General features: G+C 35.2%; 1 protein-coding gene across 2 annotated transcripts in view; it reads left to right on the top strand.

The window, feature by feature from the left end:
* Window positions 1-10551: 10551 nt before the first annotated feature.
* Window positions 10552-25441, top strand: part of LOC131076408 (transcription factor RF2b) — a 76620-nt gene continuing 61730 nt past the window's right edge. Inside the window, exons 1-4 of one of the 2 annotated variants that reach the window (XM_058013574.2) lie at window positions 10552-11056; window positions 11168-11281; window positions 11623-12404; window positions 13553-13685. In XM_058013574.2, coding sequence (XP_057869557.2) covers window positions 11875-12404; window positions 13553-13685 — 663 coding nt within the window. In that variant the 5' untranslated portion in view covers window positions 10552-11056; window positions 11168-11281; window positions 11623-11874. The remainder of the gene's footprint in view (window positions 11057-11167; window positions 11282-11622; window positions 12405-13552; window positions 13686-25441) is intronic. The other variant, XM_058013573.2, reaches the window with a different exon arrangement.

Raw genomic sequence — 25441 nt, 5'->3', positions numbered from 1 at the left:
TATTCCTGTTTCCATTCTTCCTTCTGCATGTTGCAGCAGTGTGACCATGACCATGACAAATCACACAGATTGCTCTCCATCTGGTTGTCGCTTGATAGCCACTGCTACCTAACTGATGACTATAGGTATTAAACTGGTTTGGGTTCCGGTTCCCAGAGGGTTCAGGAAAAACTCCTTGATTCCTTTGAGGATACCTTCCGGTATTGTGCATGACAAACCTGCATTCAAATGCTCTATGCCCAAACTTGTTGCATGCATAACAATTACCATTTAATCTATTGGATCTAGGCTTATTGTTTAGAAAATAAGGAAAATTATTGTAAGCCTTACTTCTACATACATTAGCAGTGTGTCCTTCCTTGAGACGGTTAAAGCAAACAGGTTTGAACTTTTGCTTACCTTTATCCTTTGATGCAGTCCATTGGTATTCTTTACCGGTTTAGCTGATTCAAGCTTCTGCTCTAGCTTGACAGAGCTCTTATTGAATTTGGCAAGTATTTCCTTTGACTTGGTGAGTTCCTTGGAAATGGCAGCATTGGATTCCTTCAAGGTTGCATTCTCAGAGATAGCTATGTTTAGTTCACCTTGCACTTCTTCTTTTTCCATTTTGCTTCCATGAAGATGAGCAGTAAGTGCATTGATCTCTTGCTTCAGTTTGGAGATCTCATGATCTTTGTCTTTTACCAGATCTTCATCTTTCCTTCGGTTCTCAAGCTCTTAACACATTCTGATAGTTAGGCCTTCAAGTTCCCTTCTTGGGTTGGCATTGGACTCATTCAGTTTTTCAACTTCTTGAATTAGGGCTTCCATGTTCGCTTCATCAGAGAAACTGTTTTCAGTTAGCTCCATCAGTTTTTCAGCATGCTCTCTTCTTTTTGGCTAAGAGGCCTTATATTTGACCATAAGTTCATCATAGGCTTGCTCAGACTGAGTGAGCCGATGAGTAAGTTCCCTCACAGTGTATTCCCCCATATCTCTTTCCAAGTGGTTAGACTTATAGAAAGGTTGGCTCTGATACCAATTGATGAATACTAAGAGGGGGGGTGAATTAGTATACCAAAAAATACTGTACTTAAACGCTTTAATAGTCTAGTAGTAAACCGGTAAAATAGTTGAGCAAACAAACCGGATAACACATATGCAAACCAAATAGCAAATAATGCATTCACCCACAGAAGAACAATCACCATAACACAAGATATTTTGATGTGGAAAACCAAATGGGAAAAACCACGGTGAGATGAAACTCACAAGTAACTATCTGCAGAATAGTAACCAGACTGGTTAAGGTCATACAATGTTCTTTACTATAACAGATCTTGTTGGGAATCTCAATCTTTGTTAGGATATAAGTCCGATTAAAGACTACCTTGTGAGAGGATTTCAGATCCACGGATGTGAACCACCTTGTTAGAGGATTTACTAAGGCTTTTCTGGGCCTACTTGGTTAAGGGTTTCTAACTTGTCAAAGATGTGAGTAATCAACAAGTGAATGATCTAGCAAATGGCACAGTCTGCTTGATTAGATCCATTGTAGCTCATAGCTAATGCATTTCAGCATTACTTCAGTCTTCAGTAACTTCTTACTCTGTTACAACTCACAGACTTGATCTTCTCAGTTAAGATCGCACATTCAAGAGCTCATCAACCACCACAAACCCTATCAGCTACACACATACTAAAACCCTAGACATGATGTCCTTATGAGGAATCTGATTTCATGTTGGTCCAATAGGATTACATTGCTTCCTAGGTTCATTGTATCTAGACACATTTGGTAACATGACACAAAATCACCGTGAAGTGTCGGTGGATGGTAACTCATCACAAAAATATACCAGTTGGTAACTCATCACAGAGTATTACCGGTTTGTCCAACTTTCCAGTTACCGATTGGTGACTCAGAGTAATACCGGTTAAACGGATTACTGGTTGACAAAAATTAAAGACTGGGAAAAAATAATTGCCACTTCTGGCTCCTTTGCTTTGCTCCGCTTGAGATCCTTAAACCGCTTGATCTCTCTATGTTGCTTGGGTCTTTATACCACTTAAGATCGGTAAACACTTTCTGCATAACAACAATAGTCTAAAAACTACAACATGATACCGGTTTGGAACAATTACCAGTTGAGCATAATTCATACATTCTCAAAGTGATCTCATAGCAAGTGTGTGTCCATTAATGACAATCACAACATAATCATCAAAATGCCAACATCATGGACAACAAGTAACAACACACAAAATACTCCTAAAAATGTTCAACCACGATTTGGAAATGCTTCTTCTTCTTCCAGTACGCAAAATGGGACAACAAGTACACATTCTAAAAATGAATCAGACAATGAGTATGGTAAGACCTCATTCGAGACTCCTTCTAAGTTTGTGCAGAGAAATCATCCTATTGATCAGATTTTACCTAAAAATAGAGCTAGAGCTACTAGAAGGAATATTAACTATTTTGAAGATGAAGATGTTTCGTTAATTTCTATGTTTGAACCTAAGAATTTTGAAGAAGTTGTTGAAGATAAACATTAGATAGCTGCTATGAAAGAAGAGCTTGAGCAGATTCAAAAGAGTGACACATGGGAGCTTGTGTCGAGACCCAAAGATAAGAATGTCATAGGCACGAAGTGGATCTACATAAACAAACTGAATGAGGAAGGCCAAGTGGTAATAAATAAAGAACGCTTGGTATGTAAGGGGTATGCTCAGGTAGAGAGTGTAGATTATGATGAGACCTTTACACCCGTAGCCCATCTTGAAGCTATTAGGCTTTTTCTTGCATTTTCTTCCTATAGGGTTTAAGATGTTTCAAATGGATGTTAAATATGCATTTCTTAATGGTTATTTGAGCGAAGAGGTTTATATTGAACAACTTGATGGATTTGTGTGGATTGAAAAACTTGATTATGTTTGCAAGTTGACAAAAGGCATTGTATGGCCTTAAACAAGCTCCACGAGCTTGGTATGACAAATTGGATAAGTACTTGTAGGAGCAAGGCTTCAAAAAAGGTGTAGCAGACAACAACCTTTATGTAAGAAAAGAAGGTAACAATATTTTAGTTGTTGTTGTTTATGTGGATGATCTAATTTTTGGTAGTGATTGTGTAGACATGTGCAAAGACTTTGTTGCAAACATGAAATGGGAGTTTGAAATGTCTATTTTGGGTGAGTTTTCTTACCTTTTGGGAATTCAAATTAGGCAGTCATCAAAAGGCATTTTTATCTCTCAAACTAAGTATATTAGAGAGATGTTAAAAATATTTAGAATGGAAGATAGTAATCCTGTTAGTACTCCTATGGTAACAGGATGCAAACTGAATGTTGATGATAAATCTTCTAATGTTAATCAAACATATTACAGGTCTATGGTAGGTAGTTTATTGTATGTTATAGCTACTAGACCTGACATTATGTAGACAATTGGATATGTTGCAAGATTTCAGACCTTTCCTAAAGACATGCATGTGCAAGCAGTGAAGAGGATTTTCAAGTATCTTAAGGGTACAATGAGTTTTGGTTTATGGTATCCTAGATGCAATGATTTTACACTAACAACCTACAGTGATGTAGATTGGCGAGGCTCAGTAGATGATAGAAAAAGCACGAGTGGAGGTGCTTTCTTTGTTGGTGGTTGTCTTGTTTCTTGGCATAGCAAAAAACAAGCTTCAGTTTCATTATCCACAACTGAAGTTGAGTACATAGCAGTTGTATCTTGTTGTACATAGGTTATTTGGATGAAACACACTTTGAAGGACTCTAATATTGAGTATATTGAACCTAATTCTATTTTATGTGATAATATGAGTGCTATTGATATTTCAAAAAATCCAGTTTTGCACTCTTGTACTAAGCATATTCCAATTAAATATCATTATTTGCACGAACAAGTTTCTAATCAAATTGTCAAGCTAGAATATGTGTGTTCTAAAGAACAGGTCGATATTTTTACCAATCCGCTTGCCAAGGAGACTTTTGAATTTTTAAGGGAGAAAGTTGGAATGATTTCACTCCACCACTGATTTACGAATTAAATTTAGGGGGACTTTGTATGGTTCTATTTTATGCCCCAGAACAATTTTCTTACTTGTTTTTAGTCTTATACTTTTCTTCAATCATTGATGTCAAAAGCGGGAGTAGTGAAACAGGGGGAGTGTTGTTGTTCAGGTGGTTTGTCATCAATGTCAAAAAGGGGGATATTATAGAACATATTTTTTTTCATTAATGTATGTTTTTGGACATCTTTTAGCTAAGCGTGTTCTATGTCAACAGTTGATCTACTTGGCTATCAGCTTGTTACCTGAGTTCATATTACTACAAGTGGCTTTGTTCTTTCAACATGTCTTGATTCGATTGTAATGACTGAGATGGCAAACATCCTCTATGTTTTTAGTCTGCATTTTCTATTATATTTGTGCATGTTTAGTGTGGAAAGTGTGTTCAGAACTATTACACTTTATCCGTTAGGGCAGTTACTTCTTGTTTGCAAAAGTCCATTTGGAGATGCTCTTCAATTTCGTAGTATGCTAGAGATTCTTCAGTTTTTGAAGAGTTGTTTTTGCTTTGTCAGTGCTTGCAGAAAATGACAGATGTTTGTAGTCTTCTGGGTTCAACAGTGAGTGGTTTGCTTTCTTCTAAAGAGAATCATTTTCTTTTCTACATGCTAGGTGCAATTTTAGATTTTTTTTGGAGAGTTTGGTAGTTTTGAATTTTATTTTTTGAGAAAGAGTTTGTTGTGTATTCTTTTGGGTTGTTGCATTAAAGATGTTTTTGGTGAATGAACTTGTGATTGTGTTGAAGATGACCTTTGTGTGTGAAGTGTTGAAGTCGTGTCGATGTTGAAGGAAGTTGAAGATGCTGAGTTGCAGAAGTTAAATGAAAAATTATAATATAATTTCAATAAATTTGGTGGATTTGTTACTGGAGCTGGAGTTATCATTGAATGATATAGAAACTTCAGTTAGTGTGACTATTTTTTAGAGAAATATGTGACGATATATAAAAGTGCGAGATTGGTTTCGAGTATTAAGTTGTGCATTGTTATGTAATGTTGTGTTATGCAGTCCTGTTAGTGAACAATGAATATCGAAGAAGACATCAAGATAATCATCGAAGCTTTGCTATAATACTGGATACTAATGTATGTAATGGTTGACATAATTATGTGGCTAACAATTAAAGTCTTTCAAATCTATCTCACGTTGTATGGGTGTTTTCTGAGTCTTTATTTGTAGAAGGTTTTGAATATCGAGAACATTGAAGAGTAAGATTGTGCGTATAGAATGGTTGTGCAGTTGTGATCCTTAAAGCATAAGTTTGTACTTCTCATGATCTATGCAAATGATTCTACTACGAGAAAGTGAAATTGTTAAGAGTATTCCAAGCCAAAAGTGTTTTATACATCTTAGTATAAAACTGTGATATGACTTTTGTAATTCCCTAAAATTTGAAAGTGTCTTTATTGAGTTGAAACTCTTCTAGGGGTTGGAGCCTCTTTTGCATTGAGTTGGTGCTCCTGCATGTAATTGGGTCGGTGCCCACTTTGATTATAATATTTTTTGTGTTGTGTGGTTTTTTCCTCGGAAGGGTTTTCCATGGGAAATTATGTGTTCTTGTGTTTTGACTGTCTATTGGATGTTCTATTTTAATAAGTTGAGTTTTACAATATTGATTCACCCCCTCCCCCTCTCAGTATTGTCTGTGTGTTCGCATAGAAAACATTGAAATCATTAAAAAATGTAAGAACCGAGCAAAAAATAATTTACTACCATGATGTTCTTGCCTTTGTTCCCTATTGCCACCATTTGGCCATCCGTAGCATCTGAGCCACCTGCGATATCCCTGTGCTTAGGAGAAAATCCAATGCACAACGTCTCACCCGCTTTATTTTTATATCGTTGCGGCCTACCCCATTTTTGCCTTGATGATGAATTAATTGACGTTGGTGCTGAATGCACCTCATATGGCCCCCATTTTTTCAATTCCTTTCTAATACTCTGTTCCTACTCAGACCTCAGATAGTCTTTCACCCCATTCATTTCAAATTGTGCAGAGGCTCTGGAAACCTCTTTGTTGTTGTTGGCACTCCATAAGAGGAAAGGGCGCAGAGGTGGAATGAATTAGCTCACATGCAACCACACACCACCTGGACAAAGAAAACCTTTACCTTCCCTTGCCATGCCCATAAAATTCTCCAAGCCCCCACACCATTCTTCCCCGATACAACTACTAACCACACATTGCATCGTTTCTTTAGATTCCAATTCAAAGCACTAAGCGATAAACAATGAGACTATATCAGCATTGGTTCTGTATTTGAATTGTGCCTTCAAGTATTCCTCTTCAAGAACGATTTTAACACGATTCAGGAAGTCCCTATCATCGAATTTGAACATGTTTGATTGCCTTTCATTCGATATATGACCCAAGAAGGCTACCATAGACTTTGCGACCAACAAAGAAAAATTTGCTTCCATTTTCCTGCGAATGTCGACTTCCTGTCACACAAAGGCTCTCTTACTCCAAAAGAAACTACTGACTCCGAGACTCTCTTTACCAAAAATAAACTTATATCCATAAAGGACACTTCTCCACCCGAGAACATTATTGCAGCCATATTGAATCGAAAAAACAATGATCACGCCAACTCAACCATGATTGAAATCTCCAGTAGATATATTTTCCTTTAATGAGCTTGAATTTTTGAGGACAAAAACCAGAGCTAGCCTTTAGTCTATCCATGATCGTTGTCAAATCACATAGGAGGTCGCTGCCACCCTAGCGAACCGTTGAAACCTCAACTTCCAGCTGTACAACAAGATAATCTAGCTAGGATTTTCATTTTAAAGAGACACTATGTCAATTTCCCAACATTAATGACATCTAATAGGGGCTATATCCCCTCATTTGAAAAGACAAAATGAATCTAGTCATCCCATACTCCCATGTCACCTGCCAACACAACCCGCAATGAATGAATGTTAGCCAACATAGCCTTCAAAATTGTTAAAAAATTTGACTGTTTGGATGGGGAATGCACAATTTAATTTCACCTTCAAGAAGATTGAAAGCTTGATTTGCACATACATCTTCTTCTTTGTTTCCAACTCTTTGAACATGGGACACCTTGAATTTTTTGAAAGAGGTGAGGATATTTATAATACCCCGAATTTCACGATCAAGCTTCCAATTTTTCGCCTTGCCCTTAAGAATCGCATGAATAATAATCTAGGAATCACCTTGAAGATGTAGATTTTCCACTCCCAATCTTTCAGCCAGTTGAACTGCTAGAAGAGCTACCGTGGCTTCAACCCCATTATTAGATCTCACTCCTAGGCATTGATTGCATTTAGCAATAATATGGCAATGGTAAACCCTTGCAACATAGCCTACACCCGATAGGCTAGGATTGCCACGCGTTACACCGTCAAAATTGACCTTGATCCAACCCTGCTCCAACGGTATCTAGGATGTTTGTTAGACTATCTGATGTGAAGGATTAACCCTTTCAAGCCCATTAACAAGCCACCTGACTCCTGTATATAATTACTATTACTTTTGCTTTTATTTATAATTTCATATTCCATGTAAGAAAAACACAAAACTAATAATAAAGAAAGTAGAAATATGGGCATGTTTCTATGTTGGACATTTAATTTCATATTAGATTTGAAATTATATTTTGAATTTGATTTATTTGTAATTTCCACTACATAAAACAAAAATTGGATTTATTTTTTAATTTATGATTTTAATAATTTAGATTTAATATTAATTATCATAATTATGTCATATACAATGATCTTGTAAACAAAAGCAATATTTTTAAATTAATTTATTATTTTTATTATTATTAAAATTAAATTTTTATCTTCATTTTTATTTTTATTTTTAGATAAAGTTTCCCTCTTCAACGAGATAAATATTTTTTTATCTTCATTTTTTATTTATATTTTTATTTTTCAGATAAAGTTTCCATTGAGATAAAATTCCTCTTGAATGAGATGAAGTTTCTATTAAAGTTTCCCATAGATAAGATTACACATTTGCAATGTAATGTGAAAAAGAAATTACATAACATTTGTGGTTTTTTATTAATCGGTAATTCTATTTTGTCTGTTTGTTTATTGTATTCCATTGTTTCTTTTGTATAATCCAGATCTTATTGCAATCTATAATGAAGTTTTGACAACATTAAATAATTTTTGACAACATTTTAGGAATCTCAAGTTGATTAAAGGAATATAAGGTTGATTTGAGGTAAGGCTATATCTTTTGTTATTTTTTGTTTATTGTATCTAATTGTATAATTAAGATCTTATTGAAATCTGTAATAAAGTTTTGACAACTTTAAGGATCTTTTGAAATCCATAATAAAGTTTTGACAATGTTAATGAAAAATTAAATCGGAATACTGGTTAAGTCTCCAAGCTTTTAAATCAATCCTAATGATTAACATTAAGGCGCTTATTTTTGTCTTGTTAAAATGCCCAAACATGCATTTTATCAAATTTGTGGTTTACTTTTCTCCTCTGTTTTTGCCAAATCTACAATTTACTTCTCCCATTGCACGCTTCATTGTCTTCTTTGCATTCTTTTTTTCCTCTTTCACTTGAAATTTTTCTTAAGAACCCTCATGATTTTAATCATTTATTCTCTATTGATTTTTCACTATTGCAGTTTGTATTTACTACTGACAAGCTTTTATTTAGGGTATCTAAACATGTAGGCATTGAAAGTTGGATTATATTACCCATTACTTAGATGTAGTATTTCATTAGAAAATTAATAAATTAATTTGCAAACCAATTTTAATATAACATTTTTTTCTCTTCATATAATTTGACTTTAAACTAATTTGTAAATAAAATGTTTATTATGTTCATTTTAATTTTAACGAGTACGGTCTTTCTAAAAAAAATACTTTAAAATTGAAAATAAAAAATACAATATATAAATAATGCAAAATAGAAAAAAAAACACATAAATAAGGAATAATTTTTTGACATGTTAGCTAGAAGAAAGATATTAAAAATATTTCTATAAATAACTTTAATAAATCTTTAAAAATTAAAGATTATCTAATGTAATTTAGATGCTTGAAATGCTACATAATCCAATTTCAAACCTTTGTATTTAAGTAAATATTTAAATGATCTTTACTTTTAAAATGCTTTATATCAATTTATAAATATATTTTTAATTCAATATTAATTTAAACTATATTTACATGATAAAATATAAATGATTTTTAGTTTTTATCTTAAATCATAAACCATCAACTCTAACATAAAACATAAATCATCAAAGTTAACTAAAAGATATCCGTCCACATATTTTACATGAAAAATTGATATGTTATAGTCATAATTTGCAAGTCCTCTCACCCATGGAATGCATATTTCTTATCATGCAAATTTACTTCTACAAAATCTAATATCTTCTAAGTCTTATATATCTTCTAAGTCTTATATACTAAGTACAAACAATTACATGGAAACTTGTTGTGATATATATCCATAATTTATGGGTCTTCTTACCAATGGAACAAATATTTCTTTTTAACTTAAAACAAAAATATATTAAAATAGCAATTGATTACAAAGTGAATTTGCTGCCTCCACATCAATTCCAAAAAAATCCCCAAAATCCAAATAATAAAGATAAAACAACCATGAAAGACATCTTTCTTATTATGCAAATTTACTTCTATAATAGATGACATCTTTCTTTTTATGCAAATTTATTTCTATAATTCTCAATATCTTCTAAGTCTTTTAAATAAATACATTTTAAATATTTAAACTAATTATTACATTTAAAAAATAAAAAAGACAGAATAATATAGCTACATCACAAATATATGTGTAGATACACATTGATATGCAAATGTCTATATGTGTATGTGTGTATACACACATTACACATATATATTTATAAGGTATATATGTGTAATATGTGTATATACACACATATATGTGTATGCGTAATTAATTAAAATTTGAATATGAGTGTGCATGAATAATTGATTAACTAAAATTAAAAAATAAAATATACAATAAAAGATAAAATATATATCATTCAACAATCCTCTTCACTCTTTTTTTTTTTTTTTTACTTATAACAACTTTAAAATTTTGTGTAATATTGCTTATTATTTTTTTCAAATTGTACATTATACTAATTAAAAGAATTACAAAATATACATAACTCCATGAAAATGATTATCCTCTTCTCACCAATAAAACACTTTTTCATTATGCAATTTTATTTCTAAAATTTTCAATATCTTTTAAATAGAAAAAACAAACAAAAACAAAACAAAACTTCAACAATCTTCACCTCCTCACATATTAACAATTTAAAAAACCCTATATAATATTACTTAAATTATTTTAAAAAATGGTACATTATACTAATTAAAAAATTGAAACTTCCTGTGACATACCCATAATTTAAGGGTCTTCTGACCAATAGGAGGCATCTTTCTTGCTATACAATTCTCCAACGACAATTCCCAATATCTTCTAAGCCTTGTCACGTGACATTTTGTGTGATCTCATTCAGCTTGATGAGAACATAAAAAGAATGATGGCCTGCATCTGATTCATCCATCGGACTTTATATATCATACGAAGTCGATATTATCGAATCCCTCATAATTCAAGGATGGGTTTTCTCCTCTCTAGTTTTTGCATGCATTTATTTTATATGCCTATCAGTTTTCAAGCTTCACCTAATACCTTCCACTATTAATCACTCGCTTGCCATTCCCATTAATTCCAATTCTTCTGTTTTTGGCTCCGGATTCATCTTCTTTTCATCTCTTACATTTTCATGTATATTCATTCATTGCCTACATTCCTTCCTTCTTTGTCAAGTTTCTCATAAAGCTCCAATTAAAGCCAATACATGTGGTTGTTATTCTTTTTCTCTGTAGTTTAGCTTGTTATGCAAGCCGACAGAAGCAATGTAAGACACTGTTGCTTCTGTTGGGTACACCACTTGCACACGTATAAAACACAACGGTCGTAAGCTTCGGAGCAATTTACAGGTCCGAAGCATTCTATCCTCCTCATTTACCATTAGCTTGTAGAATTTTACTGGATTCATTGTAGACTGTAGCTCATCTAGTTATGTCAATGAGATTTGGGTGTTTCTATAGGCATTCACTCGTAGGTGTATCTATTGGCATTGATTGTGCTTGATATTGAATTTTCGTGGGTTTCATGAGCATTGTGAAATCATCTCAGCTGTTTGAGCCTAATCGACATGTACTGTATGTATTCATGTATTGTTGTTTCATGTTATTGTTTTATGTTGGTCTCAGAGGTTTTAAGGGTTTTCCATCGAGTTTTACTGTGTGTGTATACACGGATAGATCTATTGATATATATTATGGCTGAAAATTCTAGTCGTCTTTTTGGCTGATTGTATTTTGTAGTTTACTTAATGTGTTCAAAGATGCCAGCATACGGGCTCTTTGGCTAGATGCGTCGATGCTAATTTAGATTGCGCATTCTGAAATTTCTGTGGGTTTTATAGGTTTTAAAATTTGCTTCATGTGGTTATGGTTGGATCGATTGATTTTCATTAAGGTTTGGAATGGTGAACTTGCAGCAATTTTTTTCTCGAGTGGAAGGTTAAAGAGATGGAACTGGTGCAATTTGTGGAGCTTTTGGTTGATGATTTATGTACCAAGTTGAGCCCCAAAATTGTGGAGTAATATAATTAATGCAGCTGCAGTTTAAGACAAGTTGTAAGCTATTCATCACAAATTAATACATTGATATTGAAAGGGAAATCGATCTTAATAAGTGAATCATATTCAGGGACTATCCTGGTATTATATTTGGCCAAGAGGCTGTCAAAATGAATGTACCGACCAACAATTTCAGTATGGATGTTAACAAAATGCCCGAAAATCCTCCTCGAAGAGGCACCCACAGAAGAGCTCAGTCAGAATTGGCATTTCGTCTACCTTATAATATTGATGTTAGGTTAACTGGAACTGAAACGCCTACCCTCTCTGATGAAATGGGTGAAAATTTGTTGCCCATGTATATGAATGTGGAGAAACATGAAAATAATTGTTTGGTAGAAGGAGGAGATATGAAGATAAATGGTACCGGAGTTTCAAATCATTCGAGAAGCGTGTCTGTAGAAGACAATGCAATGTGGGGATCAAAGGATAAGGCTATTTTTGGAATTGCAGATGGGTATGGGGTAATTGAAGTTTCTCCAGACCATGGCCGATCTCGGCATCGACACAGCTATTCCATGGATGGAGCAACGTCATCGCTGTCTGATCAACTACTTTCAGAAATGCCAGAGTTAAAGAAAGCAATGACTCCTGAAAAGCTTGCAGAACTGGCAGTCGCAGATCCTAAGAGAGCGAAGAGGTCTAATGTTTCTTATCTTATTTCTTATGCATTTTACTTCCAGAAGCTTTTCTCACACTTTGAATGTTTTAGAATGTATATCTGTTACTCCAGTATATGAAAAATGTCTATCAGATTGACATTTTGTCTGAATATTCTTATGTCTAAAGTTTAGAAACATCTGTATCTGTCCTGTTGCTTCAAGTATTCAGGTTGAAGCCTAAAAGTATTATGAGCTTAAGCTACCCAAGTCATTTCTCCTTTTTATCCTGATTGCAAGCATCTGATAGAGATAACATGTACCAACAATAGCTTTCAAGCCTTTTCTTTGTTCAAAGAATAATCTACATCTGCCCTTATAGCGTATTAACCATCAAGGAAGGAAACCATATCCGCCCTTCTGTATTTTGAAGTTCCATTTTATTGAGTCTAACTCAGATTTTAGGCTGATAATTAATCTGAAGGCTATCCTGTTTGTCTTACAGTTGGAAATTGTATAGCGTGGTTTGAAATTAGAATCCAACTGTGGCTTGGGTGCCTGTTGTGGGCATTTGAAATGACTCCATGGGTTCTGCATGTTTTAGCACTGCTTAGCAGCTAGAGCTTCCAAACACGTTGCCTATATGGAGTTGGGATACATGTTCCCGCTGCATGCAATGTTAAATTCTGTTACTAGTTTTCAAAGATCTCGTCAGAGTTGTTGAAGCTATTGAGCTTGTGAGTGAATTAAACTCTATGCCTATGGTATTAAGAAATGTGACTCTGAGTCCGTAATTATAAATGACGACACATTTTCATGCCAACTCTTCCTTATTTGTTGCTGGTAGTGAAGCTGTATTGAAGCTTTTCTGATGAAGATTTGTATAATAGCAATAAAATGTTTTTTATGCTGTTTGTAGTTGTCATTTGTTGTGTTTTATGTTTCTTTTTTACCTGATAAACATAATATATTTTGTCTTGTTATACAGATCAATAATTTTTGTCACCTTATTAAACTTTTGTCCATTGCATTTTATTTGCTGTAGTCATTCATGCTCGCTACATGTTTGTCATGCCTTTATGTGCCCTATAGGTTGAGGGAGATGATGGTATCTGCTTTTCTTTTTTTTATGGTTATGTTACATGCATATGGTAATTTAATGTTGAAATAATATGTTTCCTTATTGTAGGATTCTGGCAAATCGGCAATCAGCAGCTCGATCAAAGGAACGAAAGACAATATATATATCAGAATTAGAGCAAAAAGTGCGAACACTTCAGGCAGAAGCAACTACGCTTTCAGCACGGCTTACACTATATCAGGTGAACACAATTTGCCAGAAGTTTTCTATCTATTATTCTTGTAATAATACATTTTTATTCATCACTTGCTTTGCATTTGGCTTTATGAGATACATAACAGAAAGAAGTAATATCAAATACAAATCATATAGGCCTTATTTTGTATGTGCCAGCATTTTTAGCTTAAAGTTTCTTTGTACAAGCTAGCCATGCCTTTGGAGATGCAAAACAAATGGATGTAGTCTCTCACTTAGTGTTTGTGTATCGACTTTTTGGCAATAAGATTATGTGCTATCATTTTGGCCAATTCAATTGGCTTCATAGCAGAGAATTGATATTTTAATCTTCTGAGATCAGGATAAGTTGCTTGTTAACACATTTTCTTTTTGTTTCTGTCCTATATTTGTTCATACAAAGAAAGAAAGAAATTATGTTAATGTCCATAAAAGTAGATCATGACTTGAAGGATACATTAGTGGAGAAATACTGTGGTAAAGTTAACTAAATAATGAAAAAATAATCTTTGTACATCAAATAAATATAAACATAACTATGGGGTAAGCCTAAAACAGTTAAATCTGAATCATAAAAGCTAAGTACTAATAGTCTAATAATCCTGTTAGGGTTTGGTCCCCTCAAGGAAGCATGGAGCCGATGAATGAAAAAGTAGGGAATTGTTGCAGAAGGCCAGTCCAGGAAGCATGTAGCTGGTGTAGGTGAAAGTAGGAGATTGAAACAGGAGGCTAGTCAAGGAAGCATGTAGCAGATGCAGGTGAAAGTAGGAGATTGTGATATGAGGCCAGTAAAGGAAGCATGTATCTAATAAAGGTGAAAGTAGGATATCACGACAGGAGGCCAGTAGCATCACATGTGTTTAGTAATGTGCAGACCCAAAGAACCAACAACATTGTCATGTTAGGAGAATTAGGCTTTTACAGTCCATATCGGGAAGTTGTAAAGCATTTAGAGAAAACCTGTGAAGCAGAGTTTTCTACACAGATGTGAAATTTGTTACACAGTTTTTCATCAAAAGCTTTACAGCTTCAACATTGCCATCTATTGCTTCAAAAGGGTCAAAGGCCCAAAAGACGATCTGATAATGTTTATAGGGGAATTTCCAGGGCTGATGGTATCAGGCTGGATAATTCTAGGAGTAACTTGGGTTTTCTATCCTAGAACCCCCTTGAATGTCCATGACTGATAAATCCTGTATGTAGAGAAAAATCTATTAATATGTGTGTGCTATGTGACCTTAACTTGGACAAGGAAAAGCCTTAATACTGATATGAAACTTATCCACTCTACCTCAATTGAGATTGGGATGCTCTGGTAGAAACGTGCAAAGAGGAATACTGTGTGGAGACACTTTTAATCCTTTATTTTTTGTTTGAAAAGTGGCATTTTCCATTGTTTTGGCAAGAAAATTCATCTTCAGATTTTGGGAGGATTTCTATAAGATTCTGCGAGATATAGCAAGGTAAACAGTAGATAAAGAAAGAAATCTGATTACCATTCATATATGACCAGAAGGGTCCTTGACACTGTTAACTTTAATATAATAGACAATACATGAGGAGTGCATTAGAGATTTTCAACATGAGGAAATGCATTAAGGTTTTTCAACATTCCAGAGAATGTGATAGAAACTCAGTTAAATCTTCAATCAAAATGGAGATCTGTCTCAAATCCATTTAAGAAGGGAGGATACTGATGATTCCCGTTCATAAAATAACACTTGTGCATTATATCATTTGACATACTCATTATTATATGTATGGGCTGCAATTGGACATTCATCACGTTGGTCACCATTACAATTTAAAAATTTAGGCTGATTTCACTCTAGAAAAAATAAAAGCAAGGTGTTCTATGTTTCATCTGATATTCAGTTACTGAGAGCTCTCTATGGGCTAGGTGCTTAAATGATTTCTACTTAGGATTGGTACTGCACCTTACCTGATATATGTAAACAATTCCCTCCTTTTTTTCTGTGATAAATTGATTGGGGCCCTCGTCCAAAAAGTAATAAAAGCATTAGAATAATATATATAAAGCAAAATTACCATAGTGACCTCAAGAATCTACAAGATAACAAAAAAAACCATTGTATGTTGACTAACTGAAAATACCATCTTGGAAGGATCCCAAAAGACATGGTAAACACATGAATGGAGGATATCAACAAACTCCCTCATACTAGAAGAAACATCATCTCCCCACTCAACAACCCCCTCAACTTGAACTCTATTGCTTTAGTCACCTATTGCCTCCTAAGTTCTTTGCCAACAAGAATCTGGTGAAGAGAATTAGATTCCATGGAAAGCCCCCCTACACCTCTAAGCATGGCAAATCAAGTCCCCACAAAACATATGAACAGTAAGCTCATTGAAGATTGCAAGGTGTGCCTTGGAGTAGGTAACCATGAGGCCCTTTAGGAATTTTCCAATGCCATTATAGTATGCCATAGTAGATGTTGCTCCTAGTGGACAACTTTTGCTTTTTGCCCATCTTGTCCCTTTGATTAGAAATTAAGTTAAACAACTACAATCTGGAAATCTGAAATTTATCCTATATGATACCAATGGAGATTTAGGAAATGTAAGTCAACAGCAAAGAAATTAGCAAGCATAAGAGATTTACACAACACAACATTTACATGGAGGAAAACCCTTTCGAGCAAAGAAACGGGAATCGCCATGAATTGCCTAAACTTGGCGAGTCCGAGTCTGAGTCATGCTCGTCGAGTCTCTAGGACTCGGACTCGGACTCATTCGAGTTTGGTGAGCACACTCGCTAGACTCGCCGAGTTGGCGAGTTTGGCTCAAACTCGCCAAACTCGGCGAGTCCTGAGCCCCAAACTCGGCTACTGCTTGGGTTAAGTAAAATGACAAAAAAAAACATTTTCAAAAGATTTTTAAAAATGAATGGTCTCGTCTTTGTTCACTACAACCTCCGCCTGAGAATGAGAAAAATTAGGGTTACAACATGTCAACCAATAGAAAAATAACACCCGACGCCTTTATCGCGACAGGAAGCATGCAAGGGGCGCTGCCCCTTGACCCCACCTTGGGGGCGCTGCCCCCAAATCCCCGTCGAAAAATATGGGGGGAAACTGTGTCAATAGAAGTAGGGAAAATTTAACCTCCGAGTCTGACATTGATTGGATCGACCAGGTAGATATAGAGGTTGAGACTGTAGCCATGGCAGAGGAGGAGCGGAGAGCACGAGCACAGATAGGAGCTTTAGAGGCCGATAGTGACACGGATGTTCCTGATGTTGGTGAGCATGGCATGGTGTCACGGGGAGTGGCTATGGCTGTCGAATCATCCAGGACCTACCTTAGACGCCTTCACAGGTGGCCGGGGCCGGAGGGTGCTGCCGTGCAGGCTCCTCTGAGCCATAGGCTTGTAGTTGTATTTACCTTTGGTATTTGTATGAAACATTTGATGATGATCATATGATGACATGGATTTTTTATTCCATGAGTTTTGTAATATTGTATACATTTGACAATATTTATATATCTATGTTTGTTATTTCCTTCAGCTACAATTTGCGTTTATGCTTATGTGATTGATGTATACTTGTGTATGTAATCAAATGAGCCGAGTTTGATGATGTTATTGTGTCTTTAAGGTGTATTCAGTAAAGGGTGCCTGAAACGAGTTTTAAATCTTTAAAAATCTCTAAATTTCTTGAGTTTTTCACTTTCCCGAGTCCAACCGAGTTTGAAGCCGAGTTTGACTCCGAGTCCCGAGTCCAAGTCCGATTCGGCCTTGCCGAGTCCGAGCCGAGTCCCGTTTCTTTGCTTTCGAGTTTCAAGTAAAAAATTCCATCTGAAAAGAGGCCAAGTTTGTATCATCTTGAAACAAGAATACTATACAATCACTTCCTTTGTTCTTGCATCCATACTAATGTAACCGACAATCAATTGTTGGGCCCACTGTCTCGTGCCTTTTTGTGGGTTGTAATTGTCCATTCTGGATAGATGCTATTTTTGGTTTGTCCTCTCTTTTTAAGGAGGGGAGATGTTTTTTGTTCAGGAGGAAAGTTTCTTTGTTTTGTGTGGAAAAAATCTCTATTCTGGTGTGTTAGCTGTATAAACATTTTTTGTTGAAGATGAAGGATGTGACCCAGTATTTCTGATATTTCTTGTTTCTTCTTCAAATCCGAGTTTCTATTGTATTTTAGTTTTGCTAGTATTTGCCTTGTGATGGACAAAGTATCATGGACTGTTTTTTTTTCAGAGGCACAGTTTATTTCTAGGTTTTGTGTCTATGAATTATTGTGCAGCCTGATTGAGAGACAAGGGCAGAGGAGTCTTGAAGTACTCTGTGCATCAATTTTGGTATCAGAGCAATCAATAATGGCCCAGAAGGGAGTCCATGTGAATTGGGGAGGAAGGGGCAGGAGGAATGCTGGCCTTCGTATGAATGTTGCCAATGCCTTAGATCCAATGGAGAGGCTTATTGAAGCCTTAAAAAGCCAAAATTCTAAGATAAAAGTGGATATTTTCTGAATTTAAAGGTGAGCTCAACCCATATGCGTTTCTAGATTGGGTGCAAGAATTAGAGAAGTAATTTGAAATGGAGGATATTGATGAGGATGATCCAAAAAGGGTGAAAATTGGTGCATCCAAGTTGAAGTCTCATGAGTCCTGTGGTGGGAGAATGTGCAGATTTCAAGAAGAAGACAAGGAAAAAATAAAGCTTTGGCCTAAGATGCTAAAATATTTGAGAGCTTGATTTTTGCCCTCAGATTATCAACAAAAGCTGTTTAAAGAATTTCAAAATTTGAAACAGAAGGATCAGTTGTTATAACTTATAGGCTTATATTGAATAGTTCATGAGGTGTAATGTCCCCCTTTGGGTTTTGCCTTAATTTAGTCCTGAGACAATGATTCCAACTTAAGGTGAGAATTGTAATACATTTATAAATATAATTTTATCAAATCTGAAGACATTTCATTATAATATTTAACTTAAAATTCTTAGAATAGTTCGGAGGATAGAACTTATCTTGATGGCTTTCTCTAATTTGATGATGGGGCTTATGCAATGATAAATTCTGCTACACTCCAATCTGCAATTGATAGAGTAAATCTTGCTTTCTCTGATTTAACAATTTTGAAGTTTGCTAGTAGTATAATCACTTAGTGTTTGGTATTGATAATATAATGCTATGTCTGACTTCAAATGATATAAGCATGCACTGACTTTGATATCATGAAATGGTGATATAGTTGCTTTCTCTGATTACAACTGATATATTTGCAACTTAGAGGGGCTGTCTCAGATTTGGAAATTGATAAGATTGTGCACCTGATATTGTGCCTATGACATTGCTCACTAGGAGCAATAATCTGATTTATCTTTCTAATAACTTGCAATGTTTGAGGAAATTGCTGTGTCTGAATTCTGAATTGGTAATATGCAATATAATAGCCTTCCCTGATGTGTAGTCTTTATACTTATGCCTCCGCTGTGCCAATTTGGCAAGATGCTCACCAAAGCAGATCCAAAAAAAGTAATAAGTTTCCAAGTTCGATGCTCTGATAGAATGGATTGGATATCCATGATATATCTTGTAAACTTGAAGAGTCATGACTTGTCATTCAATATTTGCTGTCTCTTAAATTTATAATCATTCATCTTTTAAGGAAGCGATACTTCGTATTAACTAAATCTTTATTGATTGTCTTTCATCATGCACCTTTTAATCGCTCTACTTTGGGATATATTTGATTGCATCGATTGAGGCTTTTATAACAATAATATTATTGTGTTTGGTCAAAGCCTTTTTGTAACCAATGACTACTTAATTCCTTTTATTCATGCTTATTGATTGTTGACTTGTCATTATAATATTGATGGTCTGACTCTGTATTACTAGATTCATCTTCCAAATCCTCTTCTTGACTGATTCATCTCCTTGGACATTGTTCAAGTAATTAATTTATACGAATTCCTTTGAATGTCAATATGTTTGAATTAAGATATATTGGAGATCCGATCTGAATATGATAGGAGATTGATTCAATAACAATGGCATGTAGATGATTATCGATCTGATGGATTCAACAATATTCAACAATCCCGATTATTTGCAGCCTATGTTTTAGCAACTATTTCCGTGTTTTATCAATCATGGCAAATATTAAGGTCCGTCTTCGTGAGATATTTTACGCACAACATTAGTTAGTACCAACTAATATCGATGCTCTTCCGTAACCACTAGACATTTAATTTGTTTCTATGGTAGTATCTGTCAATATTTTATCATCTTCGTTATGAAAGCTTTAGATATAAATTGGACTACTTTGATTCTTGATCCTTGCTGGTAGAGTGTAATGGCCCCATATATACATAAGAGTATTATTGTGACGTTTTCACACATCCCCCCATTGCAAATGGGGACCCCCCACTTTTTGCTTAGATTGAGAGCTTTAGTTAGATGTTTTGGTTTTGGCTTGGCAGTAGTTCCTAGTCTTTAACCCTTGCTTGTGAGAAGGGGTTGGTTTTATTGGATTGAGTTTGAGGACAAATTGTTATCGATGTTGTAAAGTTGTCAAGATGTCATGTTGCAAAGTTGTTAGGAGTTTAAGGTGAGTGAATTAGAAATTTCCTTCTAAGGGTCAATTCTCCAACCTTTTAAATTTGTTAAGTGATGGAATTTGTTTTAAGAAAATTTAAATTTTTTTTGAATTTCCTTCTACATCTCGAATGTCCACTCCTGAAAATTGAGAGCTAAGTAAAAGAGAAGTTGGGAATCTTCCTAGTGGAGATTGATTTTCCACTCTAGAAGGAAATCTACAAGGCAAAATTTGTAAAGTGCAAATCTTACTAAGTAGGGTGCGAATTTCCACCCTTCCCTTGTGATAGTTGATTTTCGACCCCTATGTAATTTAGAATTTTTAAAGAGGTGAAGGGAAGTGAAGGAGAAACCTTCCTCCTAGAGGTCGATTTTCCACTCTAGCTGAAATTTGCTAGTAAAAATGGAACGAAGGTGGAAAAACAAAGAGAATCTAATCTTCCTTCTACTTCGCAAATTTCCACTCCTTCCTCCTAGAGGTCGAATTTCCACTCTTCAAGAAAATGATGAGCAATGCAAGTCAAAAATGGAACAAGGAAGCAAAATCTTCCTCCTAGGGGTTGATTTTCCACTCCCTCCTACATGGCAAATTTCCACCCTTGCTAAATTGAATGATGAATGGAAGAAGGTATAATTCTAAGGCATGAAAACAAAACCTTCCTAGTAGAGTGCAAATTTCCACTCTCACTTTTAGATCAAGCCTAGAGTGAAATTTTGAGAAGGAAATCAAACCTTCCTCCTTCCTAGTGTGTTGTGATTTTCCACTCCAAGTGTGATGAGTTTTCGAGTCAAAACATTCCTTGTGCACCTCAAATTTTTGCAACTTCCTCGTAGGTTGCGTTTTTCCACTCCTCTTTTGGTCAATTTAAAGGTGATTAAGATCGAATTTGAACAAAACAAAACCTTCCTTCTCCTAGTCGAATTTCCACTTGTTCAATTATAATTCAAATTTAAGCCCTAAACATTATTTGATTTCAAAATCGCATGGAAGGAGAATCTCGACTTGATAGGGAGAAATGCGAAATTTATTTGCAAAATAAAAATGTTTTCAAGACAAAGTTGGCAGGAAGATAAAGATGAAGGGTTATGACTTACGTTGCAAGGGTCCATAAAACAAAGATGACATGCACTATTCAACCAAATCAAATTCTAATCTCCTAAACAAGTTCGCTCCAATAGATGCATTTCAAATTCGCACCAAGAAGGCATTCTCAGGTCCGCAATCAGCCAACAAGGGTAAAATTGAAATTTATATCAGATCTTTCTAGGAGGGCAAAGTGTAATTAATAGCAGAAGACACGAATTCAAAGAGCAGATCTGGGCAAAATTGGGGAAGAGAACTATAGATCAGATATGATTAAGGATAATTTCAAGAGATATGCCTCAATCACAAACATGTTATGATGATCTACGTGAGGAGTGATGAGGTGGCATCCTAGTCATCATCCAACCTATCAGATTGTGCCACATCAACATGTCCACGTTCAATGAACTCATTCAAGGTGGAGCGACACATGACGCTTCATCAAATATTATTTTATGTACCTAACCTCAATTCTCATTAGTTAGAATTCAAAGGAAAGACATGTGTCCTATTCATTGTAATTTTCTTATTGGTCAAGGAGTTTGTTGTAACAAACCCTAATTAGGGTTTTATTGTAGAATCTTGGCCATTGATTTGAGAATCAATCAGAGCCATTTGTTGGTGTAAATAATTATTCATCATGGATATTAGTACACTTTACTTACGTTTACTTAGGAAATGCATTTCATAGTAGTTTGGGTATGAGACTTGGGTGTTTGTGCCACATTGGGATAGTGTGTGTAGGAGAATTTCCACCTTTTATGGTGTGATCTTTTTACTACTCTATCATATCCACTTATTGTGGAGTGATAATTCCACCTTTGATGGGTGATCCACCTCATGTGGAATATTTTATTGTTTCTCCTACCTACCACACCTATTTCCTACCTACCCTTGTTTCTTATTGAGCCACATGTCCTGTTTATGTGCTCACATATACATATTGCCTTGCCTATATATGCAAGCTCATCTACACTGTATGTAAGAACAACGATTGATGATCCAATAGATCAGTATTTTCATCTTGATAGAATACAGTTTATTCCTATCATCTATTTTGTTCTCTCTTATTTGTGCTTTCCATTGCCTCTAGATCTTGGAAAAATTTCACACTATTGAAATATAATGAGCTCTCTAGATAAGGCTCAGTCTCCTTATTTGTAAAAGTTAATAGTTAGTAGTAGAAGCAATCAATAGGAATAAGATAGCAAGTAGAGTAGGAGGAGAAGCCAGAAATCGTTGCCAAGCCATGTAAATAAACATACTTTTCATGGAATTTATGGTGGACAGTGGTGGTTCTTCTACATATGCATGGTTTCTTGTTACATCCTCAAATTTAGATAAAGTTCATTGATTATGATGGAGAAGTGTGATGATATTTGATGAACCCTTCGGTTTATACCATTTACAATTTGTTGATTATAAGTTGTAGTGTATGGTTAGTCTGAATGTAATTATTATTGTGGCTAAGTTCGATTGTGAATACTTCATTTGGATTGCGCTAGTATTGGGCATTTGAATGGATTGTTTACAATATGAAGATCTTTCACTACCTTAGGAGATCACACTCTTTCTATGGCATTGTGAACTATCTCTGGTTAAGTAGAAAGTAGTTTCATGAAGGATTTGTCTATCAAAGCATCATTAGTTATTGTCATTGACCTTAGGAATTAGATTAGTCTTCCTAAACCCTTCCTCTTTTTATCTTTTGTTTCAATTCAAGTCAGTTTAGGAGAAAGCATCAAAAGATTGCAATATCAAATGATTGAGTTCCAGTCACATTGAAGCAGTTCTAATTGTAGTTCAAGCATAAACGTAAGTCCCCTCGGATTACCAACAATCACATCTATACATTGAGTCTATCCACATATAAAGTCAAGACCTAACTATAGGAACCTTGGAGTTACCTTGTTTGATCACAAAGTTTTGCATTTGAGGAGATTTTGTTCAAGAGAGGATGAGATACTTGGTATTTTATTCTATGTTGTAAGGTGTCATAAAAAACACATCAACAAGTATGACTGATAAGTTTAAATGTTTAATTAAAACGTATTTAATCATTTCTCTTGAGCTTTGGAATGGGGACATTACACAAGGCTTTGTATTTGTATAGATATACAAGAGAATGATGGACAAGTTGCTGCTCAGTACATGAATGGACTAAAGTTTCAACTTCAGGATGAGCTTGCATTGCTGAAAGTATCTGCTATGGATGAAGCTTATGAATATGCATTAAGAGTAGAGGAGAAGCTAAACCGAAAGTGTAAATTCATGAGTAAGAAGGGTGATAACTACCAAAACAAAGGAAGAGGGAGTTCCTCCAAGCCTACCATAGAAGAAGCCCTAGATGGAAGTGTGAAGCCAAATTTTTTGAGGGAGGGGAAGCTTTAGAGGTAGAGGACGTGGACAATTGCCTTTAGAGGAATGGAAGCCCTTGAAGTGTTTTATTTATGATGAAGTTCGCAAGGCTATAGATTGCCCTCAAAATCCCAAAAGGGTGATGTTAGTCCAAGAAGAAGAAAAACCTTGGTTAGAAGCTAAAACCGAGTTTGGAGAAAAGTTAATGTTGAGAAGAACCTTAATATTTGGAAACAAGGAAACTCTTGAAGCTGATTGGAGGAGAAAAAGTGTCTTCCAAACGAAATGCAAATGCAAGGACAAGGTATGTAAGGTCATCATTGATGTTGGATCTACTGATAATCTGGTAAGTACAAAAATGCTTGACAAATTACAACTTGTTTGTGTTCCAAAATCTAACCCTTACAAGATTTCTTGGTTAAGAAAGATCGTAGTGTGTTGGTAGATAAGTCGTTTGGTAGCACTCAAAATTGGCCCTTATGTGGATGAAGTGCTTTGCAAAGTAGTGTCAGTGGATGCATGTCATTTGTTGTTGTGCAGGCCTTGGCAGCATGACCAAAATGTTATCCATCAAAGTCAAGAGAATACTTATGAATTTCAACATAAAGCGAAGAAAACACTCTTAAAACCATGGAAAGAAGAGGATGCATTTGAAATGTCGTCCTTTTCTCTTATTTCAACCAGCTATAAGAAATTTTGCAATGAGATCAAGGGATCAACTTGTTACTTATTACACCCAATAGAAGCAAGGGAGCCTCGTAAGATACAACCTCCTCCACAGATGCAAAAGTTGTTGGAAGAGTATTCTAATATAACTCCAACGGAACTGCTAGTTGGTTTACCTCTTTCATGAGGTATTACACACCATATTGATTTGGTATTGGGGTCCAAGCTTCCTAATCAAGCTGCATATCGATTGTCTTCGAAAGAAAATGAAGAAATGAGAAGGTAGATATGTGAATTGTTAGAAAAGGGATTCATTAGGGAGAGCATGAGCCCTTGTGCCATGCCTGCCTTAATTTGACCTAAAAAGGGGGCAAATGGAGAATGTGTGTGGATTCGAGAGCTGTCAACAAGATCATGGTGAAGTATTGGTGCTCCCTTCCTAGAATGAATGACTTGTTAGATTGTTTAGCAGGTGCCAAGGTTTTTTCCAAGGTTGATTTGACGAGTGGTTACCATCAAATTCAAATTCAAGAAGGGGATGAATGGAAGACAACATTCAAGGTCAAGGATGGGTCATATGAATGGTTGGTGATGCCTTTTGGAATGTCCAATGCCCCTGCCACTTTTATGTGCTCCATGAACCAGCTATTTAGATCCCACATTGGAAAGTTTGTTATAATCTATTTTGATGATATTTTAATTTTCAGCAGAAGCATGGAAGAACATTTGAAACACCTTCAAATTGTTTTCGATAATCTTAGAAGGGAGAGATTATTTATAATTCTTGAAAAAGGTGATTTTTGTATAGACAAGTTGGTTTTCCTTGGAAATTTGATTTCAGCAGGAGTAAGCATGGCTCTTGAAAAGGTTAATGCGATACTTGAATGGCCTACCCCTCAAAGTATTATAGAATAAAGAGTTTTCATGGGATAGTAAACTTCTATAAGAGGTTTATTCGAAATTTTAGTGGAATAGGTGCTCCCTTGACTAATTGTACTAAAGGAAAGTCTTTTTTTGGACTCAAGCAGCTGATAGAAGTTTTGAGCAGCTTAAAAAGAAGGTGACTTGAAGCCCCTAT

Source organism: Cryptomeria japonica, chromosome 7 (genome assembly GCF_030272615.1).
Source record: "Cryptomeria japonica chromosome 7, Sugi_1.0, whole genome shotgun sequence".
Lineage (NCBI taxonomy): Eukaryota > Viridiplantae > Streptophyta > Pinopsida > Cupressales > Cupressaceae > Cryptomeria > Cryptomeria japonica.
Note: the sequence above shows the minus strand (reverse complement) of the source record. Positions and strands in the feature narration are given on the sequence as shown.